General features: G+C 34.8%; 2 protein-coding genes across 2 annotated transcripts; one reads left to right on the top strand and one right to left on the bottom strand.

Moving 5' to 3' along the window:
* The first annotated feature begins 2,835 nt into the window (after nt 1-2,835).
* LOC140976401 (VAMP-like protein YKT61) lies at nt 2,836-5,145 on the top strand. The gene is made up of 6 exons (XM_073440525.1): nt 2,836-3,256; nt 3,986-4,083; nt 4,164-4,268; nt 4,421-4,486; nt 4,747-4,833; nt 5,023-5,145. Exons 1-6 carry the CDS (start codon nt 3,061-3,063, stop codon nt 5,071-5,073), a joined length of 603 nt encoding a protein of 200 aa, XP_073296626.1. The 5' UTR covers nt 2,836-3,060; the 3' UTR covers nt 5,074-5,145.
* Nucleotides 5,146-5,193: 48 nt separating this feature from the next.
* On the bottom strand, nt 5,194-6,720 carry LOC140976400 (UDP-glycosyltransferase 89B2). Its single transcript, XM_073440524.1, has one exon. It carries the CDS (start codon nt 6,675-6,677, stop codon nt 5,271-5,273), a length of 1,407 nt encoding a protein of 468 aa, XP_073296625.1. The 5' UTR covers nt 6,678-6,720; the 3' UTR covers nt 5,194-5,270.
* Nucleotides 6,721-22,440: the final 15,720 nt, after the last annotated feature.

The raw sequence follows: 22,440 nt of genomic DNA, 5'->3' as shown, positions 1-22,440 counted from the left end.
GCCGAATGTGGTATAATCGGCTAAGTGATCATTTGATGAAAAAAGGATATGTAAATAATTCAATATGCCCTTGTGTTTTCATTAAGAAAACAACATCCGGATGCGTAATTATTGCTGTATATGTTGATGATTTAAACATCATTGGAACGTATAATGAAATTCATGAAGTTGTGTCATATTTGAAGGAAGAATTTGAAATGAAGGATCTTGGAAAAACCAAGTATTGTCTGGGTTTACAAATTGAACAAAAAGAATGTGGAATATTTGTTCACCAGAAAAATTATACAGAAAAGATTCTTAAACGTTTTAATATGGATAAATCAAATCCTTTAAGTACTCCAATGGTTGTTAGATCATTAAACATAGAAAAGGATCCATTCCGTCCATGTGAAGATGATGAAGATATTCTTGGTCCAGAAATACCATATCTAAGTGCTATCGGTGCCCTTATGTATCTTACAAATTGTATAAGGCCTGATATATCTTTTGCCGTAAATTTATTGGCAAGATTTAGCACATATCCAACAAAGAGACATTGGAACGGAATTAAACATATATTCCGTTATCTACGAGGAACGACAGACTTGGGACTTTTGTATTCAAAAGATGCTAATCCAAGTATAATTGGTTATGCCGATGCTGGATACTTATCTGATCCACACAAAGCACGTTCTCAAACTGGATATGTATTTACTCGTGGAGGCACTGCAATTTCTTGGCGTTCACAGAAACAAACACTTGTAACAACTTCATCAAATCATGCCGAGATTATTGCACTACATGAAGCAAGCCGTGAATGTGTGTGGTTAAAATCAATGACTCAACATATCCAAATCTCATGCGGATTATCATTCGACGAGAAGCCTGTGATACTATATGAAGATAATGCTGCATGTGTTGCTCAAATGAAAGAAGGATACATAAAAAGCGACAGAACTAAACATATTCCTCCAAAGTTCTTCGTATTCACCAAAGAGCTTGAGAAGAATAAATGTATTGATGTTCGTCACATTCAATCAAGTGAAAACTCATCAGATCTCTTCACAAAGACACTTCCTACGACAATATTCAGAAAGCACATATATAATATTGGGATGCACAATCTACGAAATTTGTGAAGAATTGTTCGTATCAACATAAGGGGGAGTTTACGTGACTGCACCCTTTTTCCCTTACTATGGTTTTTATCCCAATTGGTTTTTCCTAGTAAGGTTTTTAATGAGGCAGTACAAAAACACGTAATGAAGACATCATCGTATCATGATTATCATCACAAGGGGGAGTGTTGAAAATTAATATTTAAAATGTGTATGTTGAATATTTGAATGTTGAAAATAAGAGTTGTAAATATTGAAAATTAGTGTGTGATGATGTAGGTAATGATGATTTTATTTTTGGATTATTTGTAAAGATTTTCTATAATTAGATCTCTCATTTGTGAAGAAAATCACAATTGAGTTGAGAGAAAATTATTATAAATTGTGTAGTGTGATAATTTTGAGAGTTTGAGATTTTTACTTTTTACCGTAAATTTTTACTTTTTCACAACAGTATTATTAATTTTTCATGTATGTTATGGCATGCCATACAATAGTTTTTGAAAAAATTTATAATATATTCAATCATTAAAAGGACAAAATAATAATAAATAAATAAAACAATTTTTTAAAGGGTGTATAGGGGATTAAGTGAGCGTTAAGCTAATGGTCATGAATTCGTTTCTCCAATCAAGACTTTTTTAGATAACTACATGAAGTACGTGTGATACACTTTGACACTAATTATATATGATATGAATTATATAGCAAAGACTTATATTATTAGCAAATGGTAATATACAAACTAAAAAAAAATGTTTATCCATCTACACACTATACATCAAGGAGAGTAACAAAAAAGACAATTTAGATGGAGATGCATATGTCAATTCAAATTTAATTCGAATTTATAGTTTGAACACAATCATATACTATCATCGAAACGTTTCACTAAATGTATATTCTAGAAATAAATATTAAGTACAATAAGAAAAAAATAGATGATATAACACGTTGAAAATAAAAAGAAATAATGGTGATTTTAATTTTTTTTGTTTTTTCATTTGTCAATATATTTATTTTATAATCCATTTGGACAACTCTTCATTCAAAGCATTCAGATACTTTATCATGAATCATTCATATATATGATTTTTGAAGTTTTTTTAAAAAAATCTAATTACATTAAAATTTATTTTTAATAATTAATTGAATGTATTCAAATGATAGTGAAATAACTCAATAAATATCGTAAATAATTTAATTTAAAATTTAAATGAAAATCCAAGAAAACTATTAAAATGAGAAAATAATTGATACTAATATTAAGTAAATTTAATAGTATGTTTTTTTTAAAAAAATTAACTCAAACAGTTAAGAATATGGAGATGAATTATTTGCTACATACAAATTAAATATAAATATAACTCAACTTTATTTCTCACGCTCATTTATAATTGGAAAACATTTATATCATCCACACATTTATATGTATATATATATAATGAAATATTTTTTTTAAATAAAATAAAATAGAATGAAATATGACATAATTAAATATTATAATGAAAGAAAGATAAGCGAAAAAACTTAGAAATGTGTTTAATTAGTATTAATTATTAATTAATATACTAAATGTGAAATGATGTTTGATAGAGAAAGTCATTAATTAAAATAGAAATATGTACAAATAACGTGGTATTATTATATGACCATTTTCTTAAACTTATTATAATTCTAATAATATAATCAACATCATGAAAATATTTAATACATATAATATAATTTTAGAGAACAAGTAAATAAAACCAAAAGGAGAAGAATCCCGAATTCCAAACATTACCGACATTTGATCCATTTACCAAATTCAGCGTTTCACGCGGACTCTTGATCTCCACTTTTCTCATTACATCCTTGGAGGGAGGGAGGGAGAATCATCCTTTCTGGGATTTCACGAACTAATCGAAAAACAAGGAAGAAGCAAGTTGACGACGAGAGTTGGGTTAGCGGCAATTCGAAGAGAATGGTGAAGATCACGGCTTTGATGGTACTAAAATGCGACCCGGCGGGTTCGGACCCAGTGATCCTGGCAAACGCGTCGGATCTAAGCAGTTTCGGTTTTTTTCAACGACCCAGCGTTAGGGAGTTCGTCGTTTTCGTGGGTCGGACCGTGGCGAAACGGACCCCTCCCGGCCAACGCCAGTCTGTACAACATGAAGGTTCGATCTTTGGATGGAAACCTGTTGTTTCTTCGATGCATACTTTATTTGTTCTCTGTTTTTGTATTTTGTTTGTTTTGAGTTGATGATTTTAAAGGGAATTGTGCTAGGTTTTGGATGAAGTGGGATAAAATTGCAATTCATATTAAGACCTTATCTTGTATAGTTGTATTACAATTCTCTCTCCAAAATATGGTTTGGTATTAGTGTGTCTTGAAAAGTTGGTCATAGACATTAATGGAATACACTTCAATTCATGGGTGAATTTGAGCGAGCTGAAATAGTAAAGTAATTGTGTTTGAGGAAGAAGCTATGATCATCATTCCCTTTGCACAATCTTTTGAGCACTGGCCATGGCTTGATTTTTTTCGAAATTGCGTATTTCATCCAAAACGTTTGGGAACTATTGCTTATTCAGGATGCAAGATGTTTTTTTTTTTGAGTGGCTAAATAGTTTGGGTAGGAAAATGAGGCAGAGCCTTCATAGGTTATTATCATGTTTTGGTTTCCGTCTGTATGTGCTATATTGAATGTTCAAGTTCATCTCTGCGATTTTTTCGGAAGAATCTGACAATTTTATTCTTGTGGCTGTTTGAATTGAGTTTTGTGTGGAACCCATGCCGTGATCCAGGGACTTGACAATTTCCCTTCTTTGTTAAAATGTTTACTTTGTCTCTTGGTGTTTATCAATTAAATTTGACATTGTCGTTTGATTCAACTGAAAATCAGAATACATGGTTCATGCGTACAATAGGAATGGCTTGATCGCGTTGGGTTTTATGGACGATCACTATCCAGTCCGGAGTGCATTTTCATTACTCAACCAGGTAATAGTCTTTTGGAATTCATTGAGAGTTATTTTTCTATCGACTAGTCTCAAATTAGGAAGGTTATGATTAATTTTCAGGTATTGGATGAATACATAAAAAACTTTAGTGATTCATGGAAAACTGTTCAAGCCGATAGTACTCAACCATGGCCCTATTTAACCGAGGCAGTAACCAAGTTTCAGGTATTGAAGTCTCTCACAGGCATTAACCTCAATGCTTTCAAAAATTTAACATTGAGAATTTACCCAAACGAGTGCTCACAAATATCAAATATGTGCCTGTTGATTTGTGTTTATTACCTTTTGTCGTAACTTTTTAGCTTAAACTGTTACAGGACCCTGCTGAGGCCGACAAGTTGTTGAGAATTCAGCGTGAATTGGATGAAACCAAAATTATTCTTGTGAGTGTTCTCTTCCAATTTTAGCACCGGTGGCACCTATTTAGATGTTTCCCAATTTCGGCATTTGGTCATATACAAGCAGATGTTAGTTCTCAAAGTTTGCATCTTTTATTTAGAAAGTTAAAAATAATTGCCCGCTTATTAAGATCATTGCAGCATGTCAATTATTTAACTGATCAGTAATTGCATGAAATCGATGTGTTATTTTTCTTTATTAAACCTTAATTTGTTATATAATCTATATTTTGCTTTCATCTCAGCACAAGACTATTGAAAGTGTCCTTGCACGAGGTGAAAAGCTAGATAGTTTGGTGGAGAAAAGTTCCGATCTAAGTGCAGCCTCTCAGGTTCGGAAACTTAGTTTTGCTTCTTTCCCTGTATTTGAAGTTTGAACACATTCTTAGAGTTTACATGTGATGTTAACACTTCAATTTCGATCTGCACCAGTGAATAAATTAAATGCTCTTTTTTAGTTTTTACACTCCCGAATTTTTTCTATCTTCTAATAACGTCTTTTTCCGGATTTCTTCAAACAGATGTTCTACAAGCAGGCTAAAAAGACCAATCAATGTTGTACCATCTTGTAAGTTGCTTTCACATAATATCACGGGGTTGATTGCGTTGGTTCTCTTGTATCTTGATATTTTACATTTGAGAAACCCGGTAAAGGTCTTTGTAGTATACCTCCTGTGACCGCTTCTTGAGTCTGGTTTAATTTATTTATAGCATTATTTGATATTATAAAGGTTCGTTTTCAAAATCAAATACATTAATGCGCACGCTCTTATTTAGATAGGTGGCCAACAAAATCATCCAAATTCTTGAATGAACTTCCCCCTTCTTTGATTGCATCGGCGGCAGCCTTGCTCAATTCCATGGCACGGACCCTTTTCTCCATCCACCTTTCATATGTAGTTGAGGCCAAAATCCGTGCTAAATCATCCGAACCAAGCACGGTTTCATCCCCCTCACATACCCTAATAGCTACATTTAACTGATCCACAAGCAAAGTAGCATTAGAAAATTGGTCTGCCCCCATAGGCCATGCCAACATTGGAACTCCAGCCATGATGCTCTCGAGGATCGAATTCCATCCACAATGAGTCAGAAACGCTGCCACAGCTTTATGTTTCAGTATCTTCACTTGCGGCGCCCACCCTTGGATCACAAGTCCCCTACCGGCCACTCGGTCCTCAAACCCGGGTGGTATCATGCCGTGGTCTCCTTGATTTGCATGCCCCTTCGTTGGGCCCTTCACAGCTAAAATAAATCTTACCTCACATTTCTCCAACCCTAGGGATAGTTCCTCCATCTGCTTATTGTTCAATACAGCCTGGCTCCCGAAACACACGTACACCACTGTATGATCATCGCACTTGTCCAGCCACGAGTTTATCTCCGTGGCCGACACCGAACTGGTGCGACCTCTCTCCGCAGGTCCAACTTCATCGGAGGGCAAAAGTGGCCCGACCGAAAATACCCTATCGTGGCCCAAATCTCTAGCATGATGATCCAAATAAACACTTTCCAATTCAATAAACGTGTTGAACACCATCCCGTGACTAGCCAGATTTGCCCGAAACAAATCTTTAATGAACTCCAAATCTGGGTCTCCCTCGACATAGCTTCTATAAATTGGTGACAGCTGCCACCATGGATAAAGTGGGGAATTGGGGATTTTGGTGAACTCCACCAAATCGTCGACGTTTTTCCTCTTAGGCATTTCACGCCATAAAGAGTGAACCACAGACATACCGAAAGCGCCAGAGGGGGAGAAACAATACCTGGCTATATCAAGCTCACGGGCGAGGTTGTTGGTCCACCCTAAGAACATGTCGGAAACGATAGCCACAGGCGGAGAGCCGTGGTTGCGGAACCAGTCGAGTATAGGATCGTAGAGTTGACCCAAAGCACACATCATAGTGCGGAAGCCTCCGGCGGGGAGATCGACGGTGTTTTCTACTCCGGGTGGGATTTGGGGGTGGAGAGGGAAAGGGAGAACAAGTGGGGTGATGGAGTTGGGGTGGGTGGAGAGGAGTGGAGTGAGCTGGTGGAGGTTCTTAGGAGTGACAAGTATTGTTATGGTGAGGCCGCGTATGGCGAGGTGGTGGGCGAAGTCTAGGAGGGGTATCATGTGCCCCTGCGCAGGATAAGGGAATACGAGGATGTGTACACCACCGGTTTCAGACATTGATGCTTTTGTTTGTCCGAAGATAGAGAGGATCTATATAAAATGATGAACGGGCCCACATGCAATTGCACTTTCCCTATTTGAAACATTGAAAGCTGGAAATCTAATAATAATTGATTATTACTTAACAAAAGGAAGATATAATTTATTTGATATTTGTTCAATATTATTATTATTATTATTATTAAAATATTACTAATTCAAATTTTGATTGTTTAATAAATATATAATATTATCAGTATATCATTATTTGACAATTGATGTCAATCTTTTTGACTATGGTCGGATAACACACCTTTTAAATTTCAACGAAGACTATGTAATTGGGATAATTTTCTATATCCGTTTCGTTGAAATTTGGAATAATTTTGATTACAATTTTAATCGACAGTTACTTTTTACATATCAGAAAATACAGATGCGATGTAATCAAGAGAATCACATGTAATTATTATATAACCTAGTAAGTGAGACATACGTTGTACGTGTGATATGACGTGGGAAGATGAAATTTATAAGGAATTTGTGGAATTTAGATATTTATTTTAGATTTATTTGGGAAAACAAATTAAAGTTTGAATACAGAAAAATATGGTGTCCATTCTAAATTCTCAACATTAAAAAAAAAACCATTATTAATTCTTCTCCCGTTTAATTTTTTGTTTGTTTGAGTTTCTTAATTCTTCTATTATAATCATCAATTTTATTGTCATCTTTGATCTTTATGGTCTCTTTTTAGGGAGATGCTTTTCTTTGATTCTCTGTCCATGGTTTTGTCGTTTTCTTTGTACTTATTCTTCTTTCTCCTATCAATAGTTTGAATTTTCTTTGATGCTCTGAGTTTTTTGTTCTTTATAATTTCGGACGTTTCTATTTAGTTATTGTCAGGGAGAATTTACATTCAGTCCCTTTTGACCATACTTCTTTATTCCTACTCTCCACTTCCTAAAATACCCTTCAACCCTATTTTAAATTAAATGATTTTCTTTTCAAATTTAAAGGCCTATCATACTTCCGTAAAATAAATTAAATATTTTACCTTTTTGACAAGAATGCCACCGGGTTATATCCACCGTATTTTACGAACTGCTCCTCACAGTCCAACCACACGATCACAACCGATGGTTACAGACGCAGATTCCTTCAGCAGCACTTAGCACAACCCTAATTCGTTTCCTACCTTATGGTGTACAATAAAAGATAAAATTTTGAAAAGAATACATGAGAGGGGCTAGAGCAAAAATCTCTTTATTCAAACACAAACATTTATTATTACATTGAAACCTCTTGTAGAGGAGGAGAAACTTGTTTAGCTACTTATAGTAGCCGAACTTGCAAAACACATAAAATAGAAAAAGAAATATTACAATCGCTTTTGAAAGAAATGAGGAAAATGTTCGATGATCTTCACTTCTTTCTTCCTGCCTTATTTATTGAAGGCTTCTTCGGATTTGAAACTCGGACTTCAAATCTTGATAAACCTTTACAGTTTTCACATGGATCATGTAGTGGTTGAGTGGTCCCTCCATTATCTTGAACTGTCTTTTTCTAGATTATCAATCTAGAAATCAACTTCTCATCTTCTTTTATTTCTCCACACTACCAGTAGAGATGAGTTTGTAAGATGTCTGCTGAAATCTCGTCTCCTTTTTCTTTGTAATGTTTAATTATCCATTTGAGAGCTTCCAGCTGTTTCCTGTTATACTTGAGTCTTCGTTTCAAAATTTTTAGATATGTATAATACATCTTTGAGTTTTGTTCTGGTTTGATTTACTGGTTCCCTTCTATCTTTATTTATATATGAAAATTTCGGGACCAGTTGTCCTGCTTTTATTCATTGGATTCTTTTATTCTTTAAAGACATAGTATTCAATGCTCTTTTGTCATCTACCACTGATTATTGGTGGTCCTTGTCTTACCACTCACATGGTGGTCATTCTTTTCTTAGTGGGTTTGGTCACATATCTCTTTTAATTTTGTCGAAGAATCTTTGGCTTTTTGTTTCCTCGAGAAAAATGTGATTGTGGTCCTTCCCCACTTGTCCTTGTCTCGATAAAAAGTTTCCGATCAGATATCGGTTTGAAACATTTACCGAACTCCGGTTCTTTCTGATTCTGGCATTCAGGACAGATGTTTTCTGACCATCTTCCTATATGTGCCATATTACAGAATTTTCGGCGAGTCTCTTTACTGGACGGCAGCTTGCTGTTCCATAGAAGATTTCTTTTCTTCTCGAATAAATCTTCTGCAAAACATGTTGTTTTTCATGTCATAGTGTTTTACAGGAATGATCCATTTAAAGAATTTTGGTAAAACTTAAATGGAAACTTGACTTTGTCCATCTCCGTGAGACAGACCCAGATACCCCATGCTCTCCTGGTAGATATGTCATCTTCATTGAATGAAGATACTAAGGGGGTTTCATTTGTAGGAGGATCCTTTATAAATTTTTGAGAATTCATGTTTGGCCTCCTTAGCTTGATGAAATGAAAGGCTTCGTGTGAGCCTTTCCCTGCTGGTTCTGGTGCTGCACTGAAAAAATACAGCTCCAAAATATCTCCTCTGGACAAATGATCATTGTTTGTCCAAGTTTCATGTACCTCTTCCTGTATCCATTTTGGTAGTGCTGATATATCCGGGAAGCTGGGTGAAGTAGTATAAACTGAGGCAAGAGCCCTAAATTCATACCAGGCTTTGACCTCTTTTGGATATGAATTTTGTTTCATTCATACCCTAGGATATTTTCCTGCAACATCAACTCGAAACATGGTTGGGTTGATGCCAATTCTTGTGTTTAATTTCTCCCAATTCTGTTGGTAAATCTGAAATGGAGAAATTGTAGTTTTATTAGTACCAACCTTAGTTTTGCCTTTGTCAGTACGAGGCCTAAGGTTGATCTCTCTCTCTTCAATCCCCGAGGTGAATGGTTGACTTGAGGACTCGAGATAAGAATCTGAAGTCTCAATTTTTGTTTCAGCTGACTCATCTGGAGATGATCCCGACTTAACACTTGTGCTAGGGGTACTTGAATCCCATGCTACAGGTATAGAGTTATGTACTCGAAAACTCTCCATTTGGAAAACCAATGGTTTCTCAATGCCTTGGATGATAGGTCTTTGCATTACAGACCATAACTGAGTATATGCATGTAAACATCCTGTGATTCGATCAAAGACAATTCTCTTATCAGCTTGTTGAAACCTTCCCGCAACTTCTGCATTCAGTGCTAACTTGTTAAACTCGGTTTGAAGCATTTCAAAGTGTTCCCTCAAATATCTCTGCATCTTGATAATAGCATCAATGTCAATGTTGTCCATCTCTTGTTAAAAAATCTGCAAGAATATTTTCATGAGATTTAATTATCATAATATCAAAAATGTAATTCTGACATAATGCTTGCCATCTTAATAATCTGGCCTTCTCAGGTTTAGATTCTATTCTATTTCTTAAGAAAGCTTTCACTTGTGTGTTATCAACTTTCAAGGTGAATTTCTTTGCAAGTAAAAATAATGGTCATTTTTCAAAAGCCCTTTTTACTGCATAAAATTCCTTCTCGTTGATATGCCATCTTATTGCTTCTGCATCTGAGAATAAACCACTACAATACCTGCATGGTTGTTCTCCATCTGGTGTGAGCTTGGTAAGAACTGCTGCCCACCAATGATCACTGGCATCTGTGTATAATATCAGATCATCCTCATATTGAGAAATTGCCATTTTTGGAAGATTCTTACAAATCTCCTTTAATTGAACTAATCCCTTTGTGTGTTCGTCTGTCCATATAAATCTAGCATCTTTCTTCAATAATGGACTAAACACTTTCCTGTGTTTTGCTAGGTTTTTAATAAACATCCCAGCAAAATTAACAACTCCTAAAAAACTTTGAAGTTGCTTCTTGTCTTTGAGACTTTCTGGAAAATTCTGCACTTTTTTCACTATGTGTTCTTGCAGAATAATTCCTGACTCATCGATTTCAATTCCGAGGAATTCAATTTTTCTTGTTGCAATGACTGCTTTCTTTTCAGATAAAACCAGTCCTTCTTTTTTACAAACATTGGAGAAAATCTCCAAATGCTTAACCTGTAGTAGCTCAATTGGTACCAGGACTCTTGATATCAATGTACTTATCCTATAGGTCATGGGATCGAGTCCTGGGGAGGCGAAAGAAACCCCTTGGTAGGGAGGGGGAGATCCTATGAGTAACCCGAACGACGCCTATGGAAAGCCCGTGAGGGAAAAGGCCCCTTGAGGGAGCCCAAGATTGGGATAGCCTTGGGTCGATCGGGGCAGTGGGCCGTATGGGCGGTCCACTGGACCTGTAGATCCTATTAAAACATCGTCAATATAAACAAACATAAATTTAAAATAATTTTTAAAAAGATTATCCATTTTTCTTTGAAATATCTGAGGTGAATTAGCCAATCCTATTGTTAATACTTCCCAAATATAATGTCCTTGTGGTGTAGAGAAAGCTGTGAATTTCTTGCTTTCTTCTTGCATCCTAATCTGGTAAAATCCAGACTTATAGTCGAACTTAGTAAATATCTTGGCATTGCGTGTGCAACTTATTAGATGTTCTCTACTAGGTATAAAATACCCATCAAACTCCAGAATCTTATTAATTTTTTGATAATTAATAACTAATCTGGGTTTTTCTCGTTTTATCTCACCATGATTTCTTACCAGAAAACATGGACTACTTTATGGTGACATTCCTGCTTTAATTAAATCAAGGTCTAAATGTTCCTTGATTATAATCTGCATATTTCTTTGATCAATGATATTAATTGGGATAGGCTTGCAACGGACAAATTCATACTCTTTGCCTTCTTTAATTTTAAGGCAAGCTTTGAGTTGATTTCTGTCCCACCATGCCAAAGGATCTTCATTGTAATTCTCTTTGATCCTTTTCTTGACATCTTCTAAAGATACCTTAGATTCAAACTCTACTTCATTCTTTTGTAGAGATATCTTAAGGCATTCTATTTCTTCTGGTTGGAGATGTTTATCTGCTCTTAACTGGAGCATTGTTTCTCCGAACCGTCTGGAATATTTCATTTTTGGGTTCAGAAGTTGTCCTGAATCACCACGCTTGCTGCGAAACTGGATTGGCAATTTTCTATAAAATGCCTCTCGTAGTCTTTGGACTATAATTTTGTGGTTACAAGGAGTTGTAAACACTAATCTTCTAGTCTCATTTTCTTGAGTATAGGACTTGAACATTTGTAGGAAATTGTTTCCTAACAAAATATCAGCTCTTGTATCATGAAAATAAATTGGTGGTGTTTTCACCTTGTACCAAGGTGTTTGACCCACACCGCCAATCAAGATTTCAGTCATCTTAATCCCTTTACATAAGATTAAGATTCTTCTGGAAAAATCTCTTTCAGCAATCTTGGGTAGTTCTTCTTCCATATTATTTGGAAAAACTCCGCGTTTTGTTGTACAAATGTCAGCACCTGAATCAATATAAGCAGCAAAATATTCTGCCTTATATTGTTCATATAACATTCCTACTGGAATGTATATCGAGAATGGACTTGTGGTCATTGAATTTTCCACATTTTATCATTTGCCAGAAACTCGATTCCATACTCTAGACGTTTCCACGTTTTATGTTACTCGAGAAACTCTAGTCCAAGAACCAATTGATCTGGTTCTTTCCCTGGAATCCCTGTGATATGAACTTCCAATTCTCCAACTTGGATCATTCCTTGGTAAGTTCATATCATAGGTTGTTCTAAATAGTAGATGCTATTACAAGGAAATTGATTCCTTTGTTTCGTAATATCAAATACTATTTCGACTTCCTTCCACCCTTCTGGGCATCTAAGCTTTCCTGTTGTTGAAAAACTTTTTAGCTCCTGTTGGATTTTTTGGACATGATTTTTTCCCCATCTATAACTTGTAATGCTATCTCCTTGAAAAGATAGTCTTCTTGATTTCAATCTAAGACTTTGATTCCTTTGTAGAATCGGTTTGTCTTGTATTTGGATGTCTATTTCATGTACTACCGGAAACTCAATTCGTTCTGGATAAATTGCCTGAGCAACTTTTCCGAATATTTCTGGTATCTCTATAATCTCATTTCTAATAAACAACTCTGAATGGTGTGTATTAGATAGAGCATATGAGATTTGATAGGTAATAGAATATGGTCTATTACCTTCCTTCATCAGCCTTTTGTCCTTGAAATTTTGATGTAATGTCAAGGCTCGACTGANCAGCCTTTTTTCCTTGAAATTTTGATGTAATGTCAAGGCTCGACTGGAATCGCGATCTGCCAGATTGTAGGCTATCCTTGGATAGATTACTCCTACTATCTTTCCTGCACAGAAATTTCCCGATATAGTTCCCAGTACTGAAAGGTTCTCCATTCTTTTATCGCATATAGCAATATCAATGGGTGAATCTATACCTTCTTTGAAAGTAGCTTTTATCATAATCTGGATTGCTCCAATATGAATCCAAGACATAGTCCATACTACTTCTATCTTGAGCTTTTGTAATTCCTCCTTAATTTTTTCAGAAGAAATTAATTGCATCTCCATTCTATTTCCAGTAAGTTCCATTGAGAATGTCATTTCCCTTCTAGAGACTTTACAAATTAGATGATGCTTTCTGGTTCTTAGGCCAAGATTTCATAAGAACTTTTCTACATATCCTGCAGAGAATCCTTGATATCTCTGTAGACTAAGGTTTTCTTTCATAATCCTTTGGACCATGTTATGAGATATTGTTGTCTGGCTAAATAATCCAGACAAATCCTCCTGTGTTTCGTGTCGAAACACCTCGTTTTCAGTCAGATTCCGATTCAGTTCCATCGGATTCTCCCTGACTTAGGACTTCTTCTTCTTCATATATACTCTCATCTGAGGCAATGTCCTCAAATTGGTATGCCTGAATAAGATCTTGGTAATACACTGCTTCTTCAATATCCGGAGTTGGATCGAATCGTTTAATACCTCTTTTTTCATTTTCTGGCCAATTGGTCGAAATATGACCTCTTGCTCCACATGTCAAGCAATTACAATCTTTGAAACTTTCATTAGCTCGAGTATGAGCTCTTCTGAAAGTTTTCTTCGTAGGTGTTCTTCCTATGCTTCGAGATATACTCGATGCCTGAGAAGATGTCCTACTTCTCAATTGTCCACTTCTTTGTCCAGATTTGTTAGATCTGGCTTTCTGTCTGGACCATACTGTTCTTCGTTTCCAAGAACTTCTTCCCCCATTAGCATAAGGATGAGTCCTGAAACTTTTCCTTCTATGCTTCTGTGGTTTACTTCCAATAATTGTTGGAAGATCATTTTCTTTACAACACAGAGGAGTTCGTTTGTTTATACTCCTTAAGCGTTTGTAATTCTTTTGTAATGCTGCCATATGACACCATTCCGCCAATTTTCCTTTAAGGAAAGAGGATCTTCGTGCCAATGTATCTGGATTTCCAGGTACATATTCCCTTATGAGCATTTCTCTCCAGGGACTTGGAATTTTGGCGAAGAATAGGTGCATGGCTATATCTTCTTCGACTATTGAAATTCATCTAAATTTAGTGAATAACATAATATATTCATCCACCAAACATATGTCATGTAATTCAAGACTATACAGAGCTTGAGTATATTTCTTCCTCTTCTTTGTGTCTTGACTATTAAAATAGTTTACCCCTATAAATTGTGCTTTAAATATTGTAGCCATTCTTCCGGCTATCTCACTTAGAGATTCTCCGGCTAGGACTGACTCTTTGGTTTCCACCGAAGTCATGTCCCAAGCAATTTTTACTGATCCCATAAGACTCATTTCTAGGAGTTTAATGAATCCTTCTCTATTGAGATCAAGTGTCCCTGCTGCAATTCTCATAGCAGATGTCCAGTCATCTATGAGATCTTTCCTGTTTTTGAAATCTAATACATCAAGGTTAAGTATAACCCCGTAAGGATGTATAGGATCTAAAATAGTTTTTCCATAGGGTGTTTGGTGCAAAGGAATTTGATTTCTCCTTGACCTTGTTCCCGCAGGGTGTGATCCTCCACCAGTATGGAAATCGGATTGATATTCTCTCATATTTACATTCTGAGATCCCACACTTTTCCTTGGTGGTTCTTGAGAAGATGACCAAGTTATGGCAGGTGTTTCACCTCCTGCTGTATTCATCTTCAGATCTACAACTTTAAGATTTACGAAAGATTCCGCAAGTTCTTGTAGATCCTCCAGACCAATCCGTTCTAAAGTCGTCATCAGATTAATTTCTTTTCTGAGACAGTCTTAATTAAATTGATCATCTTTTCTTCTTATGTCAATGGTTTTGACACCACTTTGGCTTTCCCTTGTTGATGTAATAAAGGTTCAGTACCAAATGATGTAACAAAGGTTCAGTCAATGGTTTTGACACCACTCTGGCTTTCTCCTGAATTTCTTTTACTAGAACTAGGTTGTTGTTCTAGTTTTTGAATTCTTGTTTGAATGTCCTTTAATATTCCAAAAATTTCTTCCTGGTTTTCAAGGATTTTTTCTACTCTTTGCGGTACAAAATATAGCATGTTGCCATAATTTTTTACTGTCTTTTGAATTTCTCTAAGATCTAAAGAGAGCTCAGAGGAATCTGGTACTATTTCTATAAACTTATTTGATTGAATCATAAGTTTACCTGAGGGTGCTGAGGATTCCCTTTCTGCTCTGGATATCTAACAATAGTTAGATGTTCTTGTGTATATTCCAAAATATTGGAATAATCCTTGTAAATTATTTTTCCCGAACATAAGTTCGGATTCATAATTTTTTCGAAATTTTCCTCCTCATACATTTCGTTTCTTTATAATAATAAATTTTGTGTTTAAAATAAATTAACCTTTGGCTCTGATACCATTTGTGAAGCGCGGGGATCAATTAAAATAAATCAAAGATTAAGGGTATTTTTGTCATATAGAATTCAAACTTCTCTCTCGAGGGAGCTAGGAAAAAGATTCCTTTGATCTGGGTACTGAACACTAATTTACCCTTAGTTATTCTGGTTTCTTGAAACTATTCCCAATTATTGTTAGTGTTGCATTCTTGTATGAGACATATTTGTATGATTTGAAAAGAAATTTGTGATATTCTTTGCTTGGGTGATAAAATATGTTTATTTGCACTAGAGTTGTAACGCTCGAAAAATCAGTGCATGTAAACCGCATGCATGCAAATGATTTAAATTGTATATTTACTTATCTTAATTGATTTTAAATACTTAAATGATATATTTTACATGATTAAATGTTTAAAATACATGATTTAATGAAATTGAAAGATTTCACCCGAATGTTTGATAATAGGCTGGGGAAAGGAGATCAGGATCGACCAAAATAAAATAAATATTTCTCAATAAATATTTTCAATTCTTATTAATATGATTAAATATGATTAAATTTTTCTAAAAATGGTAGGGTTCAAATAATTTTACGAGACGAGCTCGATTTTATCCGGGAAGTCGTTTTGGGCAAACGAGAAGTTTTAAAAGATCAAAACTATTATTTTTGAAAACTAATTTTTATAAATTTTAAATTTTCAATTAAATAGGTATTATAAGGCCCAATTTACCTATGTTGAGTAGGCCCAATAATTGCTCATAAACTCAAAGTCCTAAAACCTAAGCTCGTTAACATGCAAATTAAAATTTATAAATACGAACCTAGGGTCTTTTGAGACCCCAAACCAGCCAAAATTTTCACACACCACACATACTCAAATTCAAAAATTCCTTGGGAAGAAAACTAGGAGTTTTCATCGCCTGTTCGTTCTTCTTTCGCATCCCACGTCGACGATCATATTTTCGAGCGTTCTAAAACGCAAAGGCATGTTTCTAAATTCTTTGACGCATCATTCAAACTATATAATACATGTTTTGATTGTTTTTGCATGAAAAATGTTTAACACGGTTGGTTTAAAGATCGAATAAATATTTTCAAAAGTTGGATGATTTTACGCTTGTTTGAAAAACGTTATGATTCCTAAAGACACGCTGCCCATATGAGATGTTTAAAGGCTAGGAAAGAGTCGTTTAGGGACAACACGAGGGCTAGAGTCGAGCTTGGTAAAGGAGGGTCGAACCTCCTTGAGAGACAAGGCTCGGCCATGGAGGAGTTCGAGTGAGGGACTGCGTGTAAAGGCTAGGGCTGGTCAGGGCTGGCTCATCAGGGTCTTGTGTAGTCGTGGAAGGGTTCATGGAGGGCTGGACCAGGCTGCTGCAAGAGATGGGAGAGTCCACAAACCATAGGACTGTCCATATGTGCGCGCACGGCAAGGTCCAGGAGAGGGGAGGCTCGCAGCTGGTCTAGGGGTCTAGGCTGATCCAGTAGGGTCTAGGGAAGATTGGGTCGGTGTCGGGACATGGCCGGGTGCAGCCAGGGTTCATGATGGCTCGCGTAAGGTTGGGGCCGCGACTTGGAAAAGAGAAGAGAGGGCTTGCAGGTTTGGCTTAGAACTTGGGCTAGCTCGGTGCTGGGCAGGAGGGGTTCAGGTAGAGTCTAGGAGGGTGGTCCGGTGGTGGCTTGATATTTTAGGATGCAAATGGCTCTAGGGAGGCAAAGGGTTTGGATTTGGTGATGGCTGGGCTAGGGGCTAGGTGTGCTGGTCCAGGTTTGTTCATGGTGGTCTAGGAAGGGCTGGACGTGGTGTGGTCTTAGGTGGCTCGAGGATGGTTCGAAGGTTTTGGGAATAAAACGTGACCTAGAAATATTAGGGTTCAAAATTGGTTAGGAAAAGAAAAGAGTTCGAACCATGGTCCACGGGGGTCGGTTCATGGTTCACGAGGGTATTTTAGGAATGAAAAGTCGAGGTTCAAAATTTTTGAAGAAAATATTAAAGTTAGAATTAATTCGAGAATTAAATGCTTCATGAATTAGTAAATAAAAAATTAAATAGAAAGCCTCGAATTTAAGCTAAATAAAAATATAAAAACTTAAATTTAATTGTAAATAATTATTTGAGATGGTCTAAATTCAATAAAAGTAAGAAAAGTAAAAACCGAGAAATTTTACGTCCAGGGGCAAAATGGTAATTTTACACCTGAGTGGTACGAAAAGGGTTGTCAGCGTCCCGAAGGATCATTACGCATGCTAAATAATATTTTAAAATGTTTATGATGAAAATATGGGATTTTATGATTTATGGTAAATCTGTGAATTTTTTTACGGTTAAAATGTTATTTTTCAAATTTGAAAATGATACGATATTTTATGACAAAAATCAAAAAGGAAAAATATTTGGAAGGATGTGAATTGATTGTGACATAAATGATATTATATATGATTTTTGGGAGTAGGGAAAAGGCCCCAGAGAAAGTCCGTTTATGGGAAAAAGCTAGAGGGAGCCTGACGATCGTATTTCTATTTTTACGTCGGTGCGTAATGCCCGTCCCCATGAGCAATGGTGAGCTAAGACTGATCAGTCGACCAGAGGATAAAGGCTAGTCACTTTTAAGGATCAAACTTCACCTAAAATGATAAATGATTGACAACTTTACGATTTATGATTTATTTATGATAAAAATATTATTTTAAATAAAAATATGATTTTAATGCATGTGCTTGTATATGTATTGTGTGTTACTCCTGTTTAGAATGTACTGGGTCATTAGACTCACTAGATTTGAGTGCTGCACGTGATGATGTTATTGAGGGAGGCGCTAACGCTTAAGTTGATCGAGGTAGACAGTACACTCACGAGGGACATTTAAAGATTTCGTTAAGGATTTTATTAGAGATTTTATGCTTTGTTTTGAAGTTATTTTTGATTATGTTAAAGGTTGAGGTTGCATTTTTGTTAAATGACTATTTATGGATTTTTATGCATTTGAGATTTTAAATGTTAATTTATTTTGAATGGGAATGTTAAGTTATTTTAATTAGTAATTTTCGATTCTATGCTTTAAAAAAAATTTAGTAGAATTTTATAATTAAAAAGTGTGTTTCAAGAGTACTCAGTTGTTACAATGTAAAATATGTAATCATTAGAAATACTATAGGATAAATATACAAATATTGGAATGAAATCACCTCAGTATGTATGTCTTCTCAACAGAACAACCAATAAATGTAATTGCAACCTCTTCGAACAATGTCACTCTGATAGTTTCATTTTGATCTTGGATTGTTATTATTATTCGGTACCTGAAAAACCCATATTTTTAGCAAAACCCTAGATTTGCATGCAGTGAAGTTACGTCGTTCGGATTTCTAGACCTTATATATACAAAATAATTAAATATTTTTCATTAAGAATCTATAATTTAGTATAGTTGAGTACCTTATGACGAATTTTACATTAATCTTTACACAATTTTTGCAATTAAATCCACCAGTTGTTTTGGTAACATTTTTAACAGTTACCACAACCACGATGACCATTTATTTTCAATTTCTTTGATGCCTCATTTGATATAGTAATACTTGTTCTATATGTAATGTTATAAGATTGTGAACACTTCATATTATTTTAAAGTCGTATAAAAACATATAGTTAATTTTAATTAATGGTAGCTGTTTTTGTAGCAAAATTGAAATATGTGAACCTTAACCCCATCATTACTTGTTGCAAAGTTTTCATTTCATTTTTCAATTGTTGTAGACTTAGATGTCCATGTGTAACAAACTTGTTAGAAATGCATATCACAATGAGACAATTCAATTATATGAATGTGGCATGATATTCAAAATCATGGGTACTAATATAGATAATTATATATTGAAGTTTTTATTTGAAAGAGAAGTAATTTTTGTCTTATTTGAACGATGTAAAAACTATAAGGCAAAAACTTGTGTGAGACGGTCTCACGAGTCGTATTTTGTGATACGAATATCTTATTTGGGTCATCCATGAAAAATTATTATCTTTTATTGTGAATATCGGTTGGGTTGACCAATCTCACAGATAAAGATTCGTGAAACCGTATCACAAAAGACTTACTCAAACTATAATTATTATGCATCTTTTATTTATAAAATTTTCTTTTCTCAACTAAATTTTAAATTTTTTACGAGTTTTGGTTTTAAAAGATTTATTTTTAAATAAAATGTTTTATAACATTATGTAATTATATTAATATTTTTATATAATTAATTCTTTTTCATTTAATTAACTTTAAAATCTCGACAAATAAATTATAAATTTTTGCTCTATATATTTTTAAATAAAATTATTTTTGAGTTACTTATAAAAAATATTATAACATTAATCATAATATAATTAACTAATTTTACATACATAATTATTTTATGAATATTATTACACATTTCATTTGAATATTGCAAAAAAATATAATTATTCCGTAATTATTAGATCAAAATGACATCAACTTGGTAGTAAAAAATCCTAACTTCATGATTGCTCTATATCCTTCACCTAACAGCTAATTACACTTTCTTGGATTTTTTTGAATAATCTGAATGTCATTCCAAACCCAAAATTTTTTGGATTTCTCGTCCCAAAAAGACTTGATTAAATATGAAAAGTGAAGTTTCTCAACAAAAAAGAAAAAGATTATTTTATAGAGAAGTAAGTGTATGATTGGATTATTGGAGAGGTTGACAGTCCCTTCAAACCAGTTGTCTGCTGCATGTAGCGACGCAGTGTAATCTCCAAATGAGAGCCATTCATCAAAAGAAACGAATGCCCTCCCTCCCATCCAAGAATACTGAGCAGACACATCTCCCTATCCAAGGGGCCGTATTAAGTCAAACCGATACCCCATCCAACCAATACCGATACCCCATCCAACCAATCCGCCATTGACAACAATTCCTTCTACTTATCAACTTCCATACAAGACCAAAGTCGGCGTCTTCGTCATCATGTGGAAAAGAAGAACCCCACCTTGTGGTGCTGTCTTGCTGTGCTTCGCCCGCCTCTCGCCCCTCATTATATTAATTGATAAATGCATTAGTTATTAAGTCTTTATAACTGTACGCTGCCTAGAGTCTTAACTATGTTCGATCAACTTGAAACGAAAATTTAAAAATAGGTTATGCTGTAAGTATAAATAATGTTAAAATTCAGTTAGTAAGTAATAAATATAATAAATAGGACATAAAACACAAGAAACAATAAATTACATAAAAAAACAAGTCAATAAATATTTGAAATAATTACATAAATAATAATCGTATAACTATTTTAGAAGAAAAAATATATATCAAATTTATGTAATCCAATTTTCGGATAATTTTTTTGGAAATCAACAATATAGCTAGCTCATTTAGTCTATTTTGTGACATTATTGATCGAAGATATGTATTTATTAACTTTAACTTCGATAAGCTTCTTTTTGCTTATATAACAGTTACTAGGATAGTTAACAAAATCTTATAGACAATATAAATATTTGATAATAAATCGTTCAGTTTTGCAAAACACAGTAACATCTTAAAAAATTGTTGAAGTTATATACAAAACTTTATCAAGCTTATTAAAGACTAACTCGTTAACTTCTCCAAACTCAACAAATGTCCCAAAGTCTTCTGATATTGTTTAAATTATTCAAACCGAACTTGAAAAAAATAATCGAGTTTGATCAGTTATAAACAAAAAAAATATTAAAATTACAAATCTTTTTATTTAATATTGGTAAAAAAAAATTATTTCAATAGATCGTCAACTCAAAATATATATGTTGGACTCTTTCACAGACCGGGCCTTGGAGCGATGGCTTTTTTTGTCTCATAAAAGGTCCGACCCTATGTACGCGGAGGCGAAGACATTTTATTTGATCCGACTAGTTTTGTCATTCATTTTTCCAACTACATGGAGTATTCCCAGTCTCAGAGATGAAAAATTTTGAAAAGAGTCGTCGGTTTCTTGATAAAGGGTTGATCTTGGAATTCATCAAGTAATTCCTAACCCTTTCCGGTGCTAGCTTCTGCTGCTTCACATGGTTAATGGTAAGGGCTTAGGCGGTGGTGGTCTCTTTCCAGAAATGGATCTTCGTTTTCGTTTTCAGATCTGACCATTTGCGAAGAAAATTGAGAAGCATAAAACAACTGCCTAAAATATGTGCTTGTTTTCCTCTGGGTTGATTTCTCTGAGTGTACTGTGATTAAGCAGACGGAAAACGAGGTAACTTAGAGTTGACAGAAGAGAGTGAGCACACGCAGGCATTTGTACAAAGAGTGTACCTTTGTCTAGACGTGTGCTCACTCCTCTTTATGTCAGCTATGTACTAGTTATCTTCCTTCTGTGAATACGTATCTTTGGTCCATTCAACCACACCACTATTCGATCTCTCTCAAGTAGAAAAGGCCCATAAAATGTAAGAAACGACGATTCCAGTGATCAAAGCTCGTCTGTTCTGTCACGACTAAACAAAAACCACGCACGCCATTCTTTACCATTGCACTATCTTTAGCTCACTAGTGTTCATATATGAATCACACACACTATCTGTTTGATTTTCTTGTTCTTGGCGGGGCGGAGGACAGGTGTATTATTCTCAGATCTGGTTATTACAAGATGAGCATACCCACTTCTAATCTAGGTTTTGGAGTGTTAATTTCTTGATGTGATATTATAATGCGTGAAAAAAGTAATCTTTTCGAGTCTTATCCAATAGTACTACTTTATGGATATATATTCTATGCTATTATTTTATTTTACTTAAAAAACAAATGCATTACTGGGATTCGTTTGTTTATTGTGATGTAAGTCTGAAGCGTGACTTTTGATGTTGCTCCTGGAGAGGACGATGTTGGTTTAAGAAGGTACGAACTGTTACTGATGTAATAATTTTTACTGA

The sequence above is a fragment of the Primulina huaijiensis genome, chromosome 5 (assembly GCF_012295235.1).
Source record: "Primulina huaijiensis isolate GDHJ02 chromosome 5, ASM1229523v2, whole genome shotgun sequence".
In the NCBI taxonomy this organism is placed as follows: Eukaryota; Viridiplantae; Streptophyta; class Magnoliopsida; order Lamiales; family Gesneriaceae; genus Primulina; species Primulina huaijiensis.
This window is presented reverse-complemented; position numbering and strand designations above follow the sequence as displayed.